This window comes from Taudactylus pleione, unplaced genomic scaffold, assembly GCF_031769625.1.
Source record: "Taudactylus pleione unplaced genomic scaffold, aTauple2 ptg000040l, whole genome shotgun sequence".
In the NCBI taxonomy this organism is placed as follows: domain Eukaryota; kingdom Metazoa; phylum Chordata; class Amphibia; order Anura; family Myobatrachidae; genus Taudactylus; species Taudactylus pleione.
Genome location: NW_028284442.1, coordinates 1,723,414 through 1,742,627, shown reverse-complemented (window position 1 = coordinate 1,742,627; position 19,214 = coordinate 1,723,414). Strand labels below are relative to the sequence as shown.

General features: G+C 43.0%; 1 protein-coding gene across 3 annotated transcripts in view; it reads left to right on the top strand.

Annotated features, from left to right (window-relative positions):
- Positions 1-12,662, top strand: part of APPL2 (adaptor protein, phosphotyrosine interacting with PH domain and leucine zipper 2) — a 96,646-nt gene extending 83,984 nt beyond the window's left edge. For all 3 annotated transcript variants that reach the window (XM_088453616.1, XM_088453597.1, XM_088453606.1), the window contains exons 19-21: positions 2,030-2,170; positions 6,258-6,305; positions 11,025-12,662. In XM_088453616.1, the coding sequence (XP_088309742.1) occupies positions 2,030-2,170; positions 6,258-6,305; positions 11,025-11,159 (324 nt within the window). In that variant the 3' untranslated portion in view covers positions 11,160-12,662. The remainder of the gene's footprint in view (positions 1-2,029; positions 2,171-6,257; positions 6,306-11,024) is intronic.
- Positions 12,663-19,214: the final 6,552 nt, after the last annotated feature.

The following is a 19,214-nucleotide window of genomic DNA, read 5'->3' as shown; positions in this document are numbered from 1 at the left end:
CGGGTAATTATAACATTTAGCCTGGGGAGGTGGGGTTAGGTTTAGGAACCCCCAGGGGGACTTAGGGTTAGGTACCCCCCCAGGGAAGGCGGGGTTAGGGTCATGCACCACCGGGGGGAGGTTAGGGTTAGGCACCCCTAAGGGAGGGAGGGTTGGGACACTTACCACCGGGCATTGGGATCTCCTACTATCGGCCTTCCACTGTCTGTATTTCAATCCCATTCCCCACTGGACCATATCTCAAATCTATCATCTATGTTAGTCCAGGACACTCCACTCCTGGAGACTCATGAACGATGTTGGGAATCAGACTTTGATACCTCTCTAGGTGAAGACCCATGAGAGGCAATTTGCCTCAGCATGTCAAAATGTTCTATTAGTGCTTCAATCAAGGAAAACTCTTATAAGGTATACACTTGCTGGTATCTTGTCCCAGAGCATTTACATCAAATATTTCCTGACACCTCTGCTGGGAACACTGTGGACAAATCTCTTCCTTTTTTCACGTCTGGTGGATATGTCCACATATCACCCCTTTTTGGTCAATGGTCCAATCTCTTATTTCTTCATTAGGCTCCAGCCTTGTTGCTTCTGTATGCCCTGGCCTCCCAATTATCAAAATGTGAGAACAAATTGGAGCTACATAACTCTTGTGCTGATAAATGCCAAATTGCTAGGTCTTGGACGCAACCACACCCTCTGACCCGTCAACAGCTTCTCAACTGCATCTGGTGTGAGGCCAAAATGGAGTATATAACAAGTCTCCAAAACAACATGGTGGACAAGTTTAATGCAGTCTTGTCTCCATGGTATAGAACTCAAGGTGTTACCCCTCCTGGCCATTCCCAACCACTCCAGCCCCCCTCCCTCTGATCTTCTTTTCTCCCCTTTATTCTCTCATTTCTTTGGCTCCCTCGCTTTCTTCTTCTTTCTCTCTCCCCCACCCCACCTTGCTCTCCCTCTTCCCACATTCTACATACATATATATATATATAAAATCATATTTTTCTTTTTGTTTTCTCTTCTCACTTTTTTCCCTATTTTCTTTTAGTTTCTTCCCTCATGACCCTTATTTTACTCATTGCTCCTACCCCATCCCCTTTTTTGTTTTCTTCTTATTTCATATTCACCCTGGTATTATTAAAGTTGCTATAGGTTATGTTGTATAGCTGAGTATGTTATCTACGTCTTTAGGTTATTTAAGACCTAATTTGTCACCTAATTTTTCTTGGTGATTGATTTCCTGCTATTTCTGTCTTTTTGTGATTGGTTTCACAATAATATTTTATGATGAACAATATAGGAGAGTATGTAATTCTTAAATATGCTTATTCTGTAGATACTGCATATGCAATAAATAAAATGTTAAATTGATCATGGCCAATTTTTCAACCTAATGTTACAGGTATTTTAAAATTCCATTTTCTTGTCTAAATATATTAATTTTTAATAAAGTAAAAAATAATTGTTACTTACCTGGTCTTTCTTTTTTTCCCACTTTCTGTTTTCGCTCTGTCTTTTTCTTAACTGTTCACCACACCATTACTCGTGAGGATGTTCCCCTCACTATTTGTTATACTTAAAATTGGATCACTTCTGAACTAATATTAGATATGGCATGTTAGATGCTGTGTGTACTCATTTTGTATTTGTAACTTCTGTATGTTTTGGTCGATGTATTATGATGTGATCTGCTTACTAAACAGTATTTACATTATTTTTTTACTATTGGTTGAAAATGAAAGCACCACTTCATTAAACAAATTTTACGGAAGTCGCGACAGTGCTTAGACTCGCACAGAACGCTGGCCACTTACATGCGAAGCTGTTTCCTGCTGCTACTCAATGTCATAGGATGCTGTTCCTCCTACCTGTAAACATAAAAAGCAGAGTGGGTTGGGTAGAGTTCCTGGGGGAAGACATTAATTAAGCTCCTCCAGAACTAGCTCTGGTCCTGATGTTGGGTATAAATGATTGATGTGTCAAGTTGGCTACATGTTAGTATTCACAAAAATAAATTATTTTACAGTTTGACCTTGAAAACATCACACAGTATGCTGCCCATCAAGAAAACAAGCGGCTGGTGGGATTTGTGGTGTGTACACCTGAAACATCTGGAGGGGAGACGCTGAGTGCTTATGTCCTGGAGAGTAACACGGAGGGTGAAAAGGTCTCCCCACTTTTCTGTATCTTTTTTTTTTTTTTTTTCATTTATGTTTGTTCTTGCTGTGGTATGATATGTTGACAATCCTAATGTTTACATGATTATAATGTTGACATAGACCATGTTGACATTCCTCATGTAGACTGTGATGAAATGTCGACATGTTAATATGTAGACTTATCGTCTCTGGTGGCCCAGCGGTGATTTCTCCCCTAACCCTAATACTTACCTCTAACCCTCCCTCTAGTACCTAACCCTAACCGCCTCTCCCCCAGTAGCCTAACTAACCCTCCCCTTACAGCCTAAGCCTCCCTCAGCACCCTAACCATAATGTCGACATTCTGGCAATGTCGACATTTCACCTGTTGGCATTCTGAGAATGTTGAAATGTTGCTTGTTGACTTTGTCATTATGTCAATATCATAACTGTCGACATTATGAATGTATACATCCCATTTGTTCCATAGCACATATACTTTAATGGATTACAGTGCTGGGTATTCATATCTTGTTAGTGCCAATGCCATGTATGTGGACTGCCATGTTTGTCTTTGGGCAGAACTTTTTTGTGCCTTCTGCTATTCTAATTACTTACAGTATTTCTTATTTTGTACAAATATCTAGTTTACGAACAGCTGTAGTTTAGTAGAAAATATCACCTAATTAGTAAAATTATTATAAAGAAGGAAACTATTAATACAAGATCAAACCATTGTTCCAATGGCTGGTTCACAGGTATAAAAGAATAGTAGTACGGTATGCTCCAAAGTGGCAGAACAAAAGTAGAAACATCAGTGTTCTATGATGGTAATAAAATGCAGTGTATTGTCAAATAGCAGATATTTTTATTTTACTCAATGTTTTATAGATTTTCACTACATGTTTCGTTCACAGGGGTAATTAACATGGAGATGAAGGGGAAGCAATGGAGAAGCCGACTGCCTATATTCCGGCAGCCGGCTTCCCGACTGTCTTATCCCGGCAAGGGTGAAATGCCGGGCGTCTAGATGTAGACGCCCGCAGTTCCCCGATCGTAGTGATGCCGGGCGCCGCAAGCGGACAGCCGCGGGGGGGGAGGGTTCGTTTTAGGGCTCCCGGGGGGACTTAGGGTTAGGCACCCCCCGGGAGGGTTAGGCACCCCCCCCCGGGGGACTTAGGTTTAGGCAGCGGGGAAGGGGGTGGTTAGGGTTAGGCACCCCTAAGGAGGGTTAGGGGGGTTAGGTTAGTGGATACTTACCTATCCACGAACGGGATTTCCAGCGCTGTCGGGCTTCTGCTGCGTCGCACTCTGCTCCTGTCGGGCTGCCGCTAACGGGAATCGAACCGCCGGCCGCAAGGTATATCATACCCATTCCGAGATGAAGCGAAGACGTTGGCTATGTGGGGGTGGGATTCTGTTGTGTAACACAAACTTGCTGACTTTTATGACTTCCCCTTCAGGAGATCCTAGAGGGGATGACTAAGTGGAATCCCTGAAGCTCCTATGTTGCGGCATCACGCCATAGTGGCAGGGCGATGATGGCGCAAATTTTGTTATCAAACCTTCAACCTTTCCACTTCACTGTGAAAGTGTGCAGGTTCCAGTAAGGTTCCCTGCTCACCCGGGAGGCGGGGAGTACTCCCCCCATATTTGTGAGAGTAGACAAGTGTATAAGATTTTTATACACAACGTTATCATTACTTGTTGTTTTAAATATAAAATTAAGACAACAAAACAAGAAAGAAGTGTCTGTTATGATTCTAGTTTTTGTTTCGTTATATTTGCTAAACTTTTTAGCCATTTCTTATACAAAATAAATGTACATATATATGACAATCTAACAAACTTTTACCATTTAGTGATTAGAATATTTTTTTGGTTCAAAATTTGTTTGCCCTTTCTGTTACATTCTGCAAATAGTAACTTTGGAAAAGCATCCCCAAAATCTGAGTCTTAAGGGCTTTTTCACTCACATGCACTCAGAAAATTGCTAAAAGCACATGAAAACTAATACATGCTTTAGACACATTTTAATGATTCAATTTTTATACGCTATGCTTTTACTAAAACCAGCTATTGTACTGGCAGTATGCATTAATGCATGAAAAATAGGGCATGCAATGTTCTAACATTTTAATAAGAATCCAGTCATTTTTTTTTTATTAATATGCTTTTTAGAAGCTAGTGACTGAAAGGTGCATGAACAGTGTATAGGCGTGAATGAAAATGGTAAAAAGCCCCTGCATTAAAGGAGCTATTAAGATATTACCTGGTTATATAAAACTTGTTCAGACTTCCATGTAGTAAAAAATATGTATTATTTTTGAGTGCTTCAGATAAACATCAGAAAATTAAATGTTTTTTTCTTTTTTTTTTTTTTTTTCTTAATTATCTCTTAATATCAAACTAAGTTATTATGTTTACTTAAAATATATTTTAAAATAATGCTTTAAATTACAAAAGGTGTAATGGAAAAACAGGAGGCATTATTCAGATAGAATGCATATATTGATACATTTAACCTTCTCTTTTTTTAATGTAGAAGAAAATTTCTTTATTGAAAGAAGTAAAAAAAAAAAATCAACAACTAGTGCGCAAAATGTTTCAAATGTTAAAATTTTTTGTCACGTCCCTTCTTTTTTCCACACAAATAAAAAAAAAAAAAAAATCTTCATGTCAGAAAAATAATTTGCTGTTTATGAAACTAATTGCCATTTGTTAAATAATGGGAAAATTAAGTCAATTATTTTTCAGTGTAGGGCTTATTTTTATGCAGATGTTTGATATAAGGCTTAGTGATGGCAATAATGAGAAGTTGATATGAGGGTTGACAACCAACTTCTATGCATGGTATGAAAGATCAATCAACTCTTTGCAGTAAAGATAGTAAGCATATCTATTATAAACTTTTGTAGGATTAAAACTAATGTTCAACTACTAAGATCATATGAGGTGACCATGATTGCAAGACTTGTTTTTAGGCTTACAGAGTATTACCCATCATACTGTAAAACACTGTCACTATGAGAGCTGTGGTAAAAGTGAGCATGAATTGTGTTAAATAAAGAAGGTGCACTGCACACGTCTCTGTATACAGTGAAGTAAGGAAGAGAGGTTGCAGCCTGGCTTTGCAGTTCAGTGAATGAATCCTAAAGTTAAAGATGTGTGAAAGTGCATACACTTTATTCTCATTATGCAGGATTACATTGAATTACAGTCCTGCTGGATGTATTAAACGCACAGATATGCTTTCACACATTTTTCAGTCCGTGCATGCAAAACCGGTGGTCCCCACACAGGAGCACTTATGGCAATGGTATCGGTACATTGCCATCTTGAGTGTAAAGTAAGTTGTCAGCTGCCTGGAGTCAGGAAATAGCGCAGTCCCCGTATCCGTACCAACCACTGCCATTGTTGTTCCTCATCCTATGTATCAAATCTACCCCCATATCTCTTATATTGTAAGCTCATTTGAACGGGAGCACTTTCTATCTTCTGTTTCATGTAATTGTGTGTAATGGATTGAGTAGGCTATGTCTACATGATAACCCTAGCCCTCCTGCACGCAGCCTAACTCTAATGTTGACATTCTGACAGTGTTGACATTTCACCTGTCGACATTCTGAGAATGTTGATACGTTGCCTGTCAACATTTTAACAATGCTGCAATAAAAACTGTTGCCATTATAAATGGTAACATCATTGATCTCTTGACTACATTCTGTGTGTATGATGACTCCCTCAGTATATAGTATTGTGTAATATGTCAGCACGTTGTATATAAAATATAATAAGAAATAGATGCTGACACTCGTTTAACAAGCCTAAAAATAGATCTGGAAAGCTCTTTAAATGGTTTTTACTTAGCTGACTGCTTGTAATCCATCTTGTTCTGATATTGCCTATTTACTGCTTTATTATGAGACTCAAACAATAACATATTTGTTTCTTAAAATGTTTGTAGTACATCAGTCATTACAATCATATGCCACCATATGTAATTGCTGTTAAAAATAAGTCCCATGTAACAGAATGCAAGTTCTTTTATTTGTAAGAGATAAAACTACAAGAAAACCATAATATCTTATTGCCAGTCCTTTATTGTCTCCATAGATTTGTTTTTCAATCGGCTTTGGGAAAGAAATTGCTGCTGCAGAAAAGGTCAGTGATTTTTTTATTTTATTTTAACAGTTTGTAAAGTGCATAATGAGGGATTCATTCCTGTATTGTCATTGATACAACCTATACCAGAGCAGAAGGAGACTGGTATTCAGGAAAGACAGGCATTTACAGCAAAGCATGGACTGAGGTACACATGGCAGAATACTGGGGCCAATAATGTATGGAGAGGATTAATTTCTGAAAAGCATACCGGTTTTTGTGGAAAATCTGCTGTACCTGTTCCACTCATGTATATGGGATGAAGTTTAAGTCCTGGCTGTCAGGATTCTGGCACTCAGAATCCTGACGGCAAGTATTGAGATTAGGGGGTGGGTTAGGCTGTGTGGGGGGTTTAGGTTTACGTTGCGGGCAGGGAGGGCAGGGCCGTAACTAGGGGGGGGCTGGAGGTGCACGTGCACCGGGTGAGCCGCTGTACCTGGTGCCAGTGACCTCCAGCCCGGCGCTGCAGAGAGGCTCCAAGCCGGACGTCCGCTGGTAATATTTATTACCAGCGGGCGCTCGGCTCCTTCTCTGCAGCGACGCGGTGTAGCCGGAGCCGGAGGCTGGAGTTCTCTCCCGAACTCCAGCTTCCGGCTCTCCCCACGGGCACTATGGGGGAGACGTCATGACATCTCCCCCATAGTCCCAAGGAGCAGCCCGCGGACCGGACGCGACGCTGGATGCAGGAGCGGGGTTCAAGGTAAGTATTTTTTTTTTAATAAGCTGCACTACAGGGGCATTATTATGGGGGCAGGGGCATTACCACAGGGGCATTACTATGGGGGCATAGGCAATAAGGGGCATTACTAATGGGGCATGAGCACTACAGGGGCATTACTATTGGGGCATGGGCACTACAGGGGCATTACCACAGGGGCATTACTGTGGGGGCATGAGCACTACAGGGGCATTACTGTAAGGGCACTACAGGGATATTACTATGGGGCATGGGCAATACAGGGGCATTACTATGAGAGCATGGGCACTACAGGGGCATTACTATGAAAGCATGGGCACTACAGGGGCATTAATATGGGAGCATGGGCACTACAGGGGCATTACTGTATGGTGGGCACTACAGGGGCATTACTATGGGGGTATTAACATATGGGCATTACTATGGGGGCATTACAATATGGGCACTACTGCAGGGGGAATTACATGGGGGGCGCCAAATTACTGTCTTGCCCCTGGTGACAAAAATCCTAGTTTCGGCCCTGGGGAGGGTTAAGGTTAGGGTTAGGATACTGACCCCCAGGATACCAAGCGCCGGAATTCCGTACCCAACCCATGTATACTGCTGGTCAAAACTTTTAGAACGCTCCCTTCTAGTTTTTCTTGAACTATAAGCAATGCATGTACAGTGAATGACCTGAAAATACAAAGGTAAGCAATAAATTAATTTAGCAAATAATGAAAAATAATATGCATTTCAGTTATAAAATAGTCCTTTTTCAAGGAACAATGATTTAAGGTTATGCATGCATGAATGAAAAAAGACTTGGCTTGGCACACTGCTAGTGGACTACTGAAGACTGGAAGAATCTTTGTTTCATCGCACAGGGCTTTTGAACGCCGTTGAGTAGACAAAAGGATTGTTCCTCAGTGTGTGGGGTTTTTTTTTTTTTTTAACTAAGAAGTGACTTGTAAAAGCCACAGCTTCCTGGAGTATTTAAGCCCAAGTTTTAAATCGCTAAATACTCCATGTTTTGCTATTAAAAGCATTTCTCTCTTAAATTTTGGGCCTAAACATGACGGAAAGTGGTCGATTTTACAAGCCACCGCTTAGTAATAAAACTGTGAAACTGTCAAACATAGAGGAGGAAGCCTGATGGTCAGGGGCTCTTTTGCTGCATAGAGTGACTAGCACCATTAAGCAAAGGGGCCCCCACAGTATTTTGCAACACCATGCAATACCCTCTGGAGCAGGGCCATAACAAGGGTTGTGCGATCTGTGCAGTCGCGGAGGACACCTGCTGCCTTGGGTCCTCCGCAAGCTGAAGCAAGGAGGGACAGACATGGTTGCTCCAGATTGGTCGCGCAGAGCTTGGTACGCAGATCTCAGGTGGGTGTCTGTAGCTCCCTCTTGGCTTCTTCAGAGTCCATTCTTACACCAGGATCTTCCTTGCCTGGCTTTGACAGGGTGGCTGTTGAGACAGCCCTCCTGAAGGCCTGGGATTTTTCTGATGCCTTTTGCATATGATGCTCTGTGCCAGGAAACCACTTCTTCTTCTGTGATCTCTGGAAATTGGATATTGCAGTTATTTACCTTTCCAGGATTCTGTTCTTACTGCAGGTGGGGTTGGACATATGAGCATTTGGCTGTCTTCCCTTAAGGTTTCTGCCCTCTCCGTCTATTTCCAAAAAAGGATCGTGCAGACCTTCCACTAGGGAGTGTTCCACGTTTATCCCCCTTTTATCCCCTGGTTGCCCCTTGGTTACTGGTTCTGGTACTACAGGCCCTTCAGCATCCTCCTTTTTGAGCCTTTAGAATTTGCGGACCTCAAACCGCTTATCCTCCTGGCTATCTCTTCTATTCAAAGGGTTTTGGAATTAAGTGCCTTGTCTAACAGGTCACATTTCCTAATGTTTCACTATGACAAAGTGGACCTGTTAACCTCAGACTTTTCTTCCAAAGGTTGTGTCCCGGTTTCATATTAACTAGGAAATGAAGGCCCCTTCTGTTCCTGTCGAGGATCAGTGGGATCCCCAGTTGCCGTGCATGTTTTTGAACATGGTGTGGGCTCTACATATTTACATTGACAGTACCAAAGATTTCTGGCGCACAGACTCATTGTCTGTGCTCTATGGGGGTGATGCAGCACACAAGCAGCTTTGCAATGACATCCTTATTAATATGCAAATACAGCTGGAGGTGTCTGACACCCCCTGCTAATTGCAATCACAGCACTGTGACTGAGGTCGCAGCCTGGGATAACCAGCCCCAGCCAACTGTGTAAGCTTCAGCTTTCGCAGGCTGGTCGGCTTGTGAGGCCAGGATACTGATACTGAAACAGATACTGGCCTTTCCACTTCCCTGGAACGCCGGCCACCCTGCAGATGCCTCTGCCTGTCAAGCAGGCAGAGGCATAGCAGGAGATGCATGCGATCATGCAGGACCCTTTCTGCACATACGTCCTGTGCGCTCGCAGATTCCTGATAATCTGGAATCTGTGTTCAGCATTGCACTTGTGTGAAATGCTGAATCAGCTCCTATGAGATCAACAAACGGGGTTCGCCTGGTTCCAAGCCAACAATAGCTTGTTGGATTAAGGTGGTCATCCGTCAAGCCGACACTTTGGTGAACATGAAGAAAAATGGGAGGTGAACCCTGGGCGCTGTATTGAGTGCAATAGATGTGAAGAGATATACAGTATATAGGTAAAGAGTATTAGGGCCAGAAATCAGAGTTACTTGAATGCTTCCAGTCACCCATCAAGATAAGTAGAACAATGGAGAGAAATACAACGCAGTGTAGTGAACTGATGCCATCATGTTGCTTATCAGAATGTTGCAGATGCTGGGTGCCAAACAAATGGAGGATTATTCAATACCATATGCAATGGAGGTTATCAGAACGCAATGCAGGTGTGGAGCCAAAACACTTGCAGAAGAAATATCTGTTGTGTTGAACTACAGTATCTAAAAGAAGAGTTCCATATATTTCCAAGGTATACCCTTGGAAGCTGATTTTATCAGGGAACTGAATTAGGCTATTTTAAATATTTCGGTATACATTGGAAATCATATTTTTATAGGTAATCTGTGTATATTCTTTATGTGCTCCTATATGGAACTCGTACAGGTTTTTTAAGGATGTTTAAAGAAATAATTGTTAATATTATTACTATAGTATCTTCTGTAGTCAATATATATCATTGTCCAATATTGTTCGGAATATTGCCACAGATTCATCAGTTCACTACACTGCACTGTATTTCTCCTCCATTGTTCTACTTTGGGAACATGCATGTTTTGGAATTGGTGACGACCCAGTCAATTTGGTCCTCCTAGGCGGCTCGGCATGGTGCCTCGGCGGAGCAGCACACACTCTTATCAAACTTTACCGATTTGCCACCTCTGAATTTCGGGGCGCTAGTTTCGGGCAAATGGTACTACACACGGCACAGGAGCATTCTCATCCTAGTTGAAAAAAATATATATATTGTCACAGAGCTTCTTAGTGACTTCTAATATCCTTACAACAGGGGTTCCCAGCCACGGTCCTCAAGGCACGCTAACAGTCCAGGTTTTAAGGATAGCCATAGTTGAGCACAGGTGACTTAATTAGTACCTTAGTTATGTTGCTTTAACCATCTGTGCTTAAGCATGGATATCCCTAAAACCAGGACCGTTAGTGCGCCTTGAGGACTGAGGTTGGGAATCATTGCCCTATAATTTACAGTTCTGTTTCATTGTAATATAGTATTTATTAGATAAAGGTGCATATATATATATATATCACCATAAGGATTCCCGAGCACTGTTCAAAGGGGATAAAACTGTCAACATATATAAATTCAGATCACATAGATGCATAATTAAAGTGACTATTCAGCATAATTATGTAGACGAGGCAAAGGGGAGAGGGCCCTGCTCAGCTTACAATCTATAGGATAAAATTGCCATGTCCAGCCCCTGTTGTTGTCTGCGTGCTTCATATGTTTTCTTATTACAATTATATTTTCTTATTGCAGTTGTTCTCTGTTATCTTTGCAGGACCCAGAAACACTGGCACAATTAATGTCATCAGTTCCGCTATCCAATGAAGGCAAGTTTGTCCTTTTGAATGTCCAATCAGAAGATGGTAATGGGAGTGAATCTTGCAATGAAGCACTGGAGTCTGAAGCATAGAGCTACATATTCACATATTCTCAGCTACTTTGAAGTTTAAAGGCTCATTTGACAACTGGTGAAATCTCTAGTTATTTTGGTATCATAGAAAAGATTGTAGCACTTATGATTAATTACTGAAGGATAATTGCAGGTTTTTCTAATAGTCTAATTGGTTTACTCAATTTCTGTATCAAAGAAAATGTATCTGCTAACCAAAACATGTTCATGTTAATGAGACTGAACTTGATTTAATTCACCTTTTGTATATTGCGTTGGCCAAAAATAAGTTAACGAGTTAACATTATGTTTAACCTATTTTCCAAACATTATTGTATCTAAATTCACGTTTAAATATGAAAGTGTATGCATGATTACAGGGTGATATGTAATGTAGAACATCTGCAGCATAGAGAGACAATGGTTGGAAGGTGTAGGGACTGCTTTATATAACTATTTTGTGGTTTTTGGGATGTTGGTAAAAACAAAATAACAGGGATGTTTGTTCCCAAATAAATCCTCCTCATTCTTGCTTTAGGTTCAGATGTAATGATGCTCAGAATTTAATTAACATATGTAATAGTGTATAGTGTTGATAATATCTGGACTGTCCAAGTACATAGATCCCCATATCCTCAATACAAATGTGAATGGCTTGTTGTCTTTGTATAATCTTTAATATGACTGGTAGTGTATGTACATGCTTACAGCCAGGCCCTGGTTAAACAGCATTTAAATGATAGCTTTATAAAACATGATCTAACATGGAGAATGTATACATTTTCATTTATTACATATATTATTTTGATTGCAGTTTACAGTTCCAGGGTGAACAATGTTGTTACGCTATATTCTATTCACAAAGTGCATATGAACATTGCTTGCACTATGTTTAAATTGTACATTCTCTTTTAAAACTTAAATTTCATTACTGTATGGAAATACATTTTATGACATTCCTAAATATGTTGTGACTTGTATGTTCTATTGTTCCTTAGACACAGCTTAGTGTTTAATCAAATGTTTGTGTTACTCTAAATGCTACTATTATTAATACTATTTGCACACACTAGAGCTGAGTAACTGGCATTCATGACTACCAGTAGACTGGTAATGCCTCTTGTTGCGCACGGTTATAGGGGACCTTCTAGAGTATATGAGAGAGTCGGCACTACAATATTCATATATTTTATTTTTAAATGACTATCCATGAAAAATACTGACATATAATCTATTTTTATATACTGTATCATTGTAGAAAATAACCTACATCTCAAAGTGCCTGCCGTGTTACTTTATTTCTATAGAATAAATAACACTTACACACCTGTTGCTGGTCAGTACAGATCAGGCATGGACCTGCTTTTCTTTTGGACTATTAATGGTGTGCAAAATGCAGGCCTTATTTATCATACCTTTTCTAAAATGTTCCAGCAACTAGTACAGAAAAGGCAGTCCCTAAATTATTACAAACCTGAGCCAGCTATACTTTTACAATACATTAATAAAGTAACTTGGATTTAATCTTTGTGCCTATTTGTGTTTATTATTATGGGTGGAATGGGTGCTTCAGGCTCTGGCAGCCAAGGGAAAGAAAATGTGTGTATGGGGCAGGGGCGGTGTATCTTTTTGTTTCCCTTCGTGTTATCAATAGCCTGGTCCTTGGTGTGACAGCTTTGGAATGATTGGGGTGCAATCCAGGGGAAGAAGCCATTATCCTGGCTGTCGGGATGCCAGGGCTCAGAACGTTTACGCCAGCATCCTGACAGTAAGTATTTGGGGTTAGGCACTAGGGGAGAGGGGGGGGTTTAGGTTTGGGTTGCGAGGAGTGATGGGTAGGGGACGAGTAATGTACTTAACTTCATCTGTCGGGATCCTGAGCGCCAGCATCCCGTACCCAACACCAGGATTGCCCCCATTCTAAAGACATGCTGCATAGTCAGCATGGGGATGTAGCTTGGAAGCAGACGGTCTAAATGGCGACCGCCGGCTTCCAGACTTTCTAATCCCAGCGTGGTACTAATGACAGGCATAAAACTCCTGTCATTAACCAGACGCCAGAAGACGACGCCCGGCATACCAAACAAAGGGACGCCAGGCGCAGAGCGCGGACAGACGCGGGGGGGCAAGGGATTAGGTTTAGGGCTCCCGGGGGGGACTTATGGTTAGACACACACACCCCCCCCCCCCCGGGAGATTAGGTTTAGGCCAGGGGAAGGCGGGTTAGGCAACCCCGAGGGGGGAGGTTAGGGTTAGGCACCCCTAAGGGGAGGTTAGGGTTAGGGGGTAGAATTAGGTTAGCGATACTTACCTTAGGGACGATCGGGATTTTCACCCTTGCTGTGCTGCAGCTGTTGGGATTTGAACCGCCGGCCATGTGTCTGGCGGTGATACCTACTACACCTGTCAGCATGTTGCCGTTTTTTGTTTCCACATATTGTAGCTCCCCATGACATCTTCTCATTCTATGCTAGGTACTCCGTTCCTAATCCCCTCTGCTCCTCCTCTGCTAGGTACTCCGTTCCTGATCCCCTCTGCTCATTCTATGCTAGGTACTCCGTTCCTGATCCCCTCTTCTCCTCCTCTGCTAGGTACTCCGTTCCTGATCCCCTCTGCTCATTCTATGCTAGGTTCTCCGTTCCTGATCCCCTCTGCTCATTCTATGCTAGGTACTCCGTTCCTAATCCCCTCTGCTAGGTACTCCGTTCCTGATCCCCTCTGCTCATTCTATGCTAGGTACTCCGTTCCTGATCCCCTCTGCTCATTCTATGCTAGGTACTCCGTTCCTGATCCCCTCTTCTCCTCCTCTGCTAGGTACTCCGTTCCTGATCCCCTCTGCTCATTCTATGCTAGGTACTCCGTTCCTGATCCCCTCTGCTCCTCGTCTGCTAGGTATTCCGTTCCTGATCCCCTCTGCTCATTCTATGCTAGGTATTCCGTTCCTGATCCCCTCTGCTCATTCTATGCTAGGTATTCCGTTCCTGATCCCCTCTGCTCATTCTATGCTAGGTATTCCGTTCCTGATCCCCTCTGCTCCTCCTTTGCTAGGTACTCCGTTCCTGATTCCCTCTGCTCATTCTATGCTAGGTACTCCGTTCCTGATCCCCTCTGCTCCTCCTTTGCTAGGTACTCTGTTCCTGATCCCCTCTGCTCATTCTATGCTAGGTATTCCGTTCCTGATCCCCTCTGCTCATTCTATGCTAGGTACTCCGTTCCTGATCCCCTCTGCTCATTCTATGCTAGGTATTCCGTTCCTGATCCCCTCTGCTCCTCCTTTGCTAGGTACTCCGTTCCTGATCCCCTCTGCTCATTCTATGCTAGGTACTCCGTTCCTGATCCCCTCTGCTCCTCCTTTGCTAGGTACTCCGTTCCTGATTCCCTCTGCTCATTCTATGCTAGGTATTCCGTTCCTGATCCCCTCTGCTCCTCCTTTGCTAGGTACTCCGTTCCTGATCCCCTCTGCTCCTCCTTTGCTAGGTAGTCCGTTCCTGATCCCCTCTGCTCATTCTATGCTAGGTATTCCGTTCCTGATCCCCTCTGCTCATTCTATGCTAGGTATTCCGTTCCTGATCCCCTCTGCTCATTCTATGCTAGGTACTCCGTTCCTGATCCCCTCTGCTCCTCCTTTGCTTCCCTCACAGTTACGTTTGTTGTTTGGCTGCCTGAATTGCACCCTGTTGGAGAAATCTCTGCAATGTCTCCTCAGCCGTTGCTGCTAGGATCCTGTAGTGCACAACCTCCGACTTCAATGCGCTACTGAGCATGTGTCCGAATGTCTTCCAGCTCGGTCCTGCATAAGAGGAAGGATGTATCCCTGAGGATCTCGGGATAGAGACTGTGTGACCCTGCAAAATATCACTGTCACCACTACTAGTTACACCGCGTATTCTACTGCCAGCAGTATACATAGATGTGCAGATGCGTGCCTCTCCTTCTAGCAGACTACCTACATTAACGCTCACTGCTGTATTGTGTGTCTGCTGCATTAACCCTGTGTTACCCTTTAACTCATTCTACTACCATCTATATCAACTATAGGATCTGCCAATACACCCACCCCACCATGAATCTGAAGTTAGCTTCTTATTCGCCCAGCTTTTTATTCAAGCTCCATTCATTTTCCAGCTTCTTATTCAGAACATGTTATATTAAAACATTTTGATCAAATAGAATCAATAAGCTTACATGAATAAACAAAATATGGTATCTATTACACAAATTGCAATTGTATTTTGCTTGGCCCACAAAGCTTTTGGGCATGAAATAGAGTGATAAAGTGGGCACAGGGACCAAATTTTCTATATTTGAATAAGTAGCTGTAGTTGTGCAAGGGTTAAAGAGCTTTGGGCAACAAATTTGACACTTGGAATCCACAGAGGAGGGGGTTAACATCGACAGCCGCCCCTTCTGTAGTGAGCTCCGGAGCGAGAGAGTTTCCCTCTCACTCCAGGGCTTGTGCACGCGCAGGGCTACCCATCGACCCAGTTGTGAGCACATCGGTGCTTGAATGATCCCCACGGTCTGAATGATCCCCACGGTCCCTTCTGCCCTCAAGCATGCCCTTGTCTCCCCCATTCTTAAAACTTACCCTTGCTCACAAGGCATTTGATATGGTGCTTTGGCCTCATTCAAAATATTAGAGGATCAGGGTTTTGAGGCAGGTTTCATAGATTTGATTCTCTATTCTATAATAGGCCCTTCACTTTTCAATTAATGTAATTATAGGACCTCATTTTGTTTTGGAGAGGGGCACCCATCAGGGTTGCCCTTTATCTCCTCTTTTATTTGACCTGGCGTTAGACCCTTCAAAATTGGTCAGTCTTTCAGGGTATAAAAATAGGTTGTAAGGTAATTAAAATATCAGCATTCGTTGTCGAAATTCTTCTCTATATAGTTGATCCTGAATGGTCTCTCTCTCTCTCTCTCAAATACTTAATATGATTGATGTATTTGGCTCTATTTCCGGGTTTTGTATAAATAAGGAAAAATCTACTGCTATGTTACTCTATGGTGGATACATTTGTCCTCCTTGGGCTACTGGATACTCTTTTCAGTGGGCCAAATCTCATATACCATACTTGGGAATAGTTCTGCCTCGTAACCCTGCAGATTTATAAAAGATCAATATAGGTCGGGCAATACATACTCTATATTATGATATTAAAGGCTGTGAACGCCTACCATTATCCTTTCTAGGGAGAGACAGTTTATTTAAAATGGTAGCAGTTCCTCGCCTGTTATATCTTTTGCAATCACTCCCTATAATCTTGACTAAAACAGATGTACAGTTTTAGTCAACTAAAACTGTACCTTATTTTAAAATGTTATCTGGAAGGGGGGCCGTTCCCAAATTGCTTTGAAAAATTCAATCAATCAAAATCGAATGGAGGTATAAACTTTCTGGACATTGTAACATCTGCAGCCCTCTTACGACACTTGCGCAACTGGCTCCACAAAACTTCTGTTTATACCAACACTTCATTGGAACAAGAATTCCTAGATGGTATTGATTTAATTTGTTTTCTCCACCAACATTACCAGGAGATACCAGATTTTCAAAAATCAAACCCTCTTTTATGGACGACCAGGAAAATGTGGCATATCCTTAGACAGACACAAGGCCGGTTTGAATGCATTTCACTCCCTATGCCTACCTTTTAATTCATAACCCAAATTTTCTGGACGGCATGGCTGCTCAACCCTTCACTTTGTGGAGAGTGGCGGGGATACATAATATTAGATCTTTGGTATCTACAGAAAACAAACGTCTCCTCACTTATACAGAAATTACATCGCAATTTGCCATGGTCAGCCCATATCCTTTCCTACAAACATGTTTTTATGTGCCACATGTTATTGGTCATTTTTTCAGATGGGGACTTGGGGTCACACCTTGGATTGCTTTCTGACGCAACCTGTACCTATCTATAAAGCTGTATCAGTCCTCTATACATTTTTGAGAGATATTTTGGACCACACATTAAGATTACACAGGGCATGGCTGATCCAGTTCCCTACTCAATGTCTCAACTAGACAAGGCTTTTAGTTCTCTAGGAATACATTACCAGCTAGTATGTACACTGAGCTTTCTCTTTCATCCACTAGGGGACACTGGAGGTGCTTACGCTGGGGTATAGAGACGTGGCTAGCTGGAGCTGGCACTTTAAATAATTTAGAAGTGTGAAGCTCCTCCCCCTCTATGCCCCATCAGCCCTCAGTTTAGAAAATGTGCCTCTAGGAGCTGGTCACATCATGCTGTGCTCCAGCAATACATTTATTTAATTTTATTTTAAAGCATCTTTTACATTCCTATAGGTACCCTTCACCACCTATCTAAAAGGTGGGGTCTGGGTACCTGGCGCCCTGATGTTTTAACAAACATCAGGAAGAAGTGTACAGGGCTCATTTCCAAAGAGCTCCTGACAGCTCCTTACCGCCACAGCAAGTCTTCACACAGAAGAAGAGAAGACTGTGCTAACCTGCCTGAGAGAGACTACAGGGGACACGTAGTGAGTAAGAGACTGCACATCCCCCGGCTCCTGCTGTGTTAGGGAGGCTGTGTGTAATCACTACACGCAGCTCCCTGCTTCTCCCCTCTCCCTGCTGTCCAGCGCGAGCACATGTCAGCGCAGTGTTTAATTATGCATAGCGCGGTGGTATCAGCGCTACAAGCGGCTCCCTGCCTCTCCCCTCTCCCACTGTCCAGCGCTAGCACATGTCAGCGCTGTGTTTATTTATACATAGCGCAGTGAATCAGCGCTACAAGCGGCTCCCTGCAGCTTCTCCCCTCTCCCCGCTGTCCAGCGCTGGCACAGGTCGGCGCTGTGTTTAATTACTATAGCGCAGTTGAAACAGCGCTAAATGCGGCTCCCTGCTTCTCCCCTCTCCCCGCTGATACATGCGGTGTAGCGCGGAGGGGGAGGTAATGGCTCATAATAGCCATAATGGTGGCCCTTTGGGGCATGAAGAAGGGGCGGAGCCTAAATCTGCAGATGCTCTCTCTCTATACGCGGCAAGCGGCTGTAGAAAACAGCGTGGCTGCCGATCTTTAACTGTTAAATGCCTGCATCTCTCCCTTATACAGGAAGAGTGCAGCATTCAGAAGGCTGGATTCTCTTGCTCCCCATTTCTGACTACATAATACACTGGGGTTGTAAGTGCAGGGAATCTGATCAGTGGGAAGGGAGTGGGGTGTATCTCCTCTATGTCCCAAGCCAGCCTTCTGTTTTCATTACTTCTGTTTGTACTCTGTCCCTCTGTGTGTGGTGACTGTGTGTATCCATGCCAAACAGAAAAGGCGTCACAAAGGATGTTTGTCGGTTCTAAGGGTAACACCAAACTATCTAAGCCGCATGCCGCTGGGTCCACATTATGTGATACTTGTATAGCAATTGATCCACCTATGGCTAGTACTGCCTCGCTTGCACTTACATGGGCTGCTGACATGGTAGGAGTAATGACGGATTTAACGGCTGAGTTAGCTGAGACACGCAAGTCTCAGCCTCCCTGGGTTGCTGGGCTAACAGTCTATTGACACCCTGGTACAAGTAAGGGGTACAGCTGTGTCCGCACCCACCGACACAAAAGCGTCCTTTATCGGCTATTCTTCAGTTAGAAGAGTCTGACGAAGAATTCCTTGCTACAGAGGATACTGAGGATCCTGGGGTGGAATCTCTAATTTTGGCGGCCAGAAAAATCCTTAACTTACCTGAGGATGTAATTCCTGCATCCCAGGAGTGTGAAAGCGCTCGGCGGTTTTTCCGTTCTCACTGCAGCTTCAACAGCAGTTCTCAGTGGCCTGGAAACAACCGGATAAACTGTTCCAAGTTCCGCGCCGGTTTCCGTCTAGCTACCCTTTTCCATCATCCATGATGGAGAAGTGGGAAACTCCCCCCTCCAGTAGATGCGTCCGTCTCCCGTCTCTCTAAGAAGCACTCCCAGTAGCCGGGAGCTACAGTACTAAAAGATTCTTCGGGTCGTAAATTGGAGACCACGCTAATATCTATTTATTCTGCAGCAGGTGCTCAACTTAGGCCCACCCTTGTTACTACTTGGGTTAACAAAGGGGTGGTTTG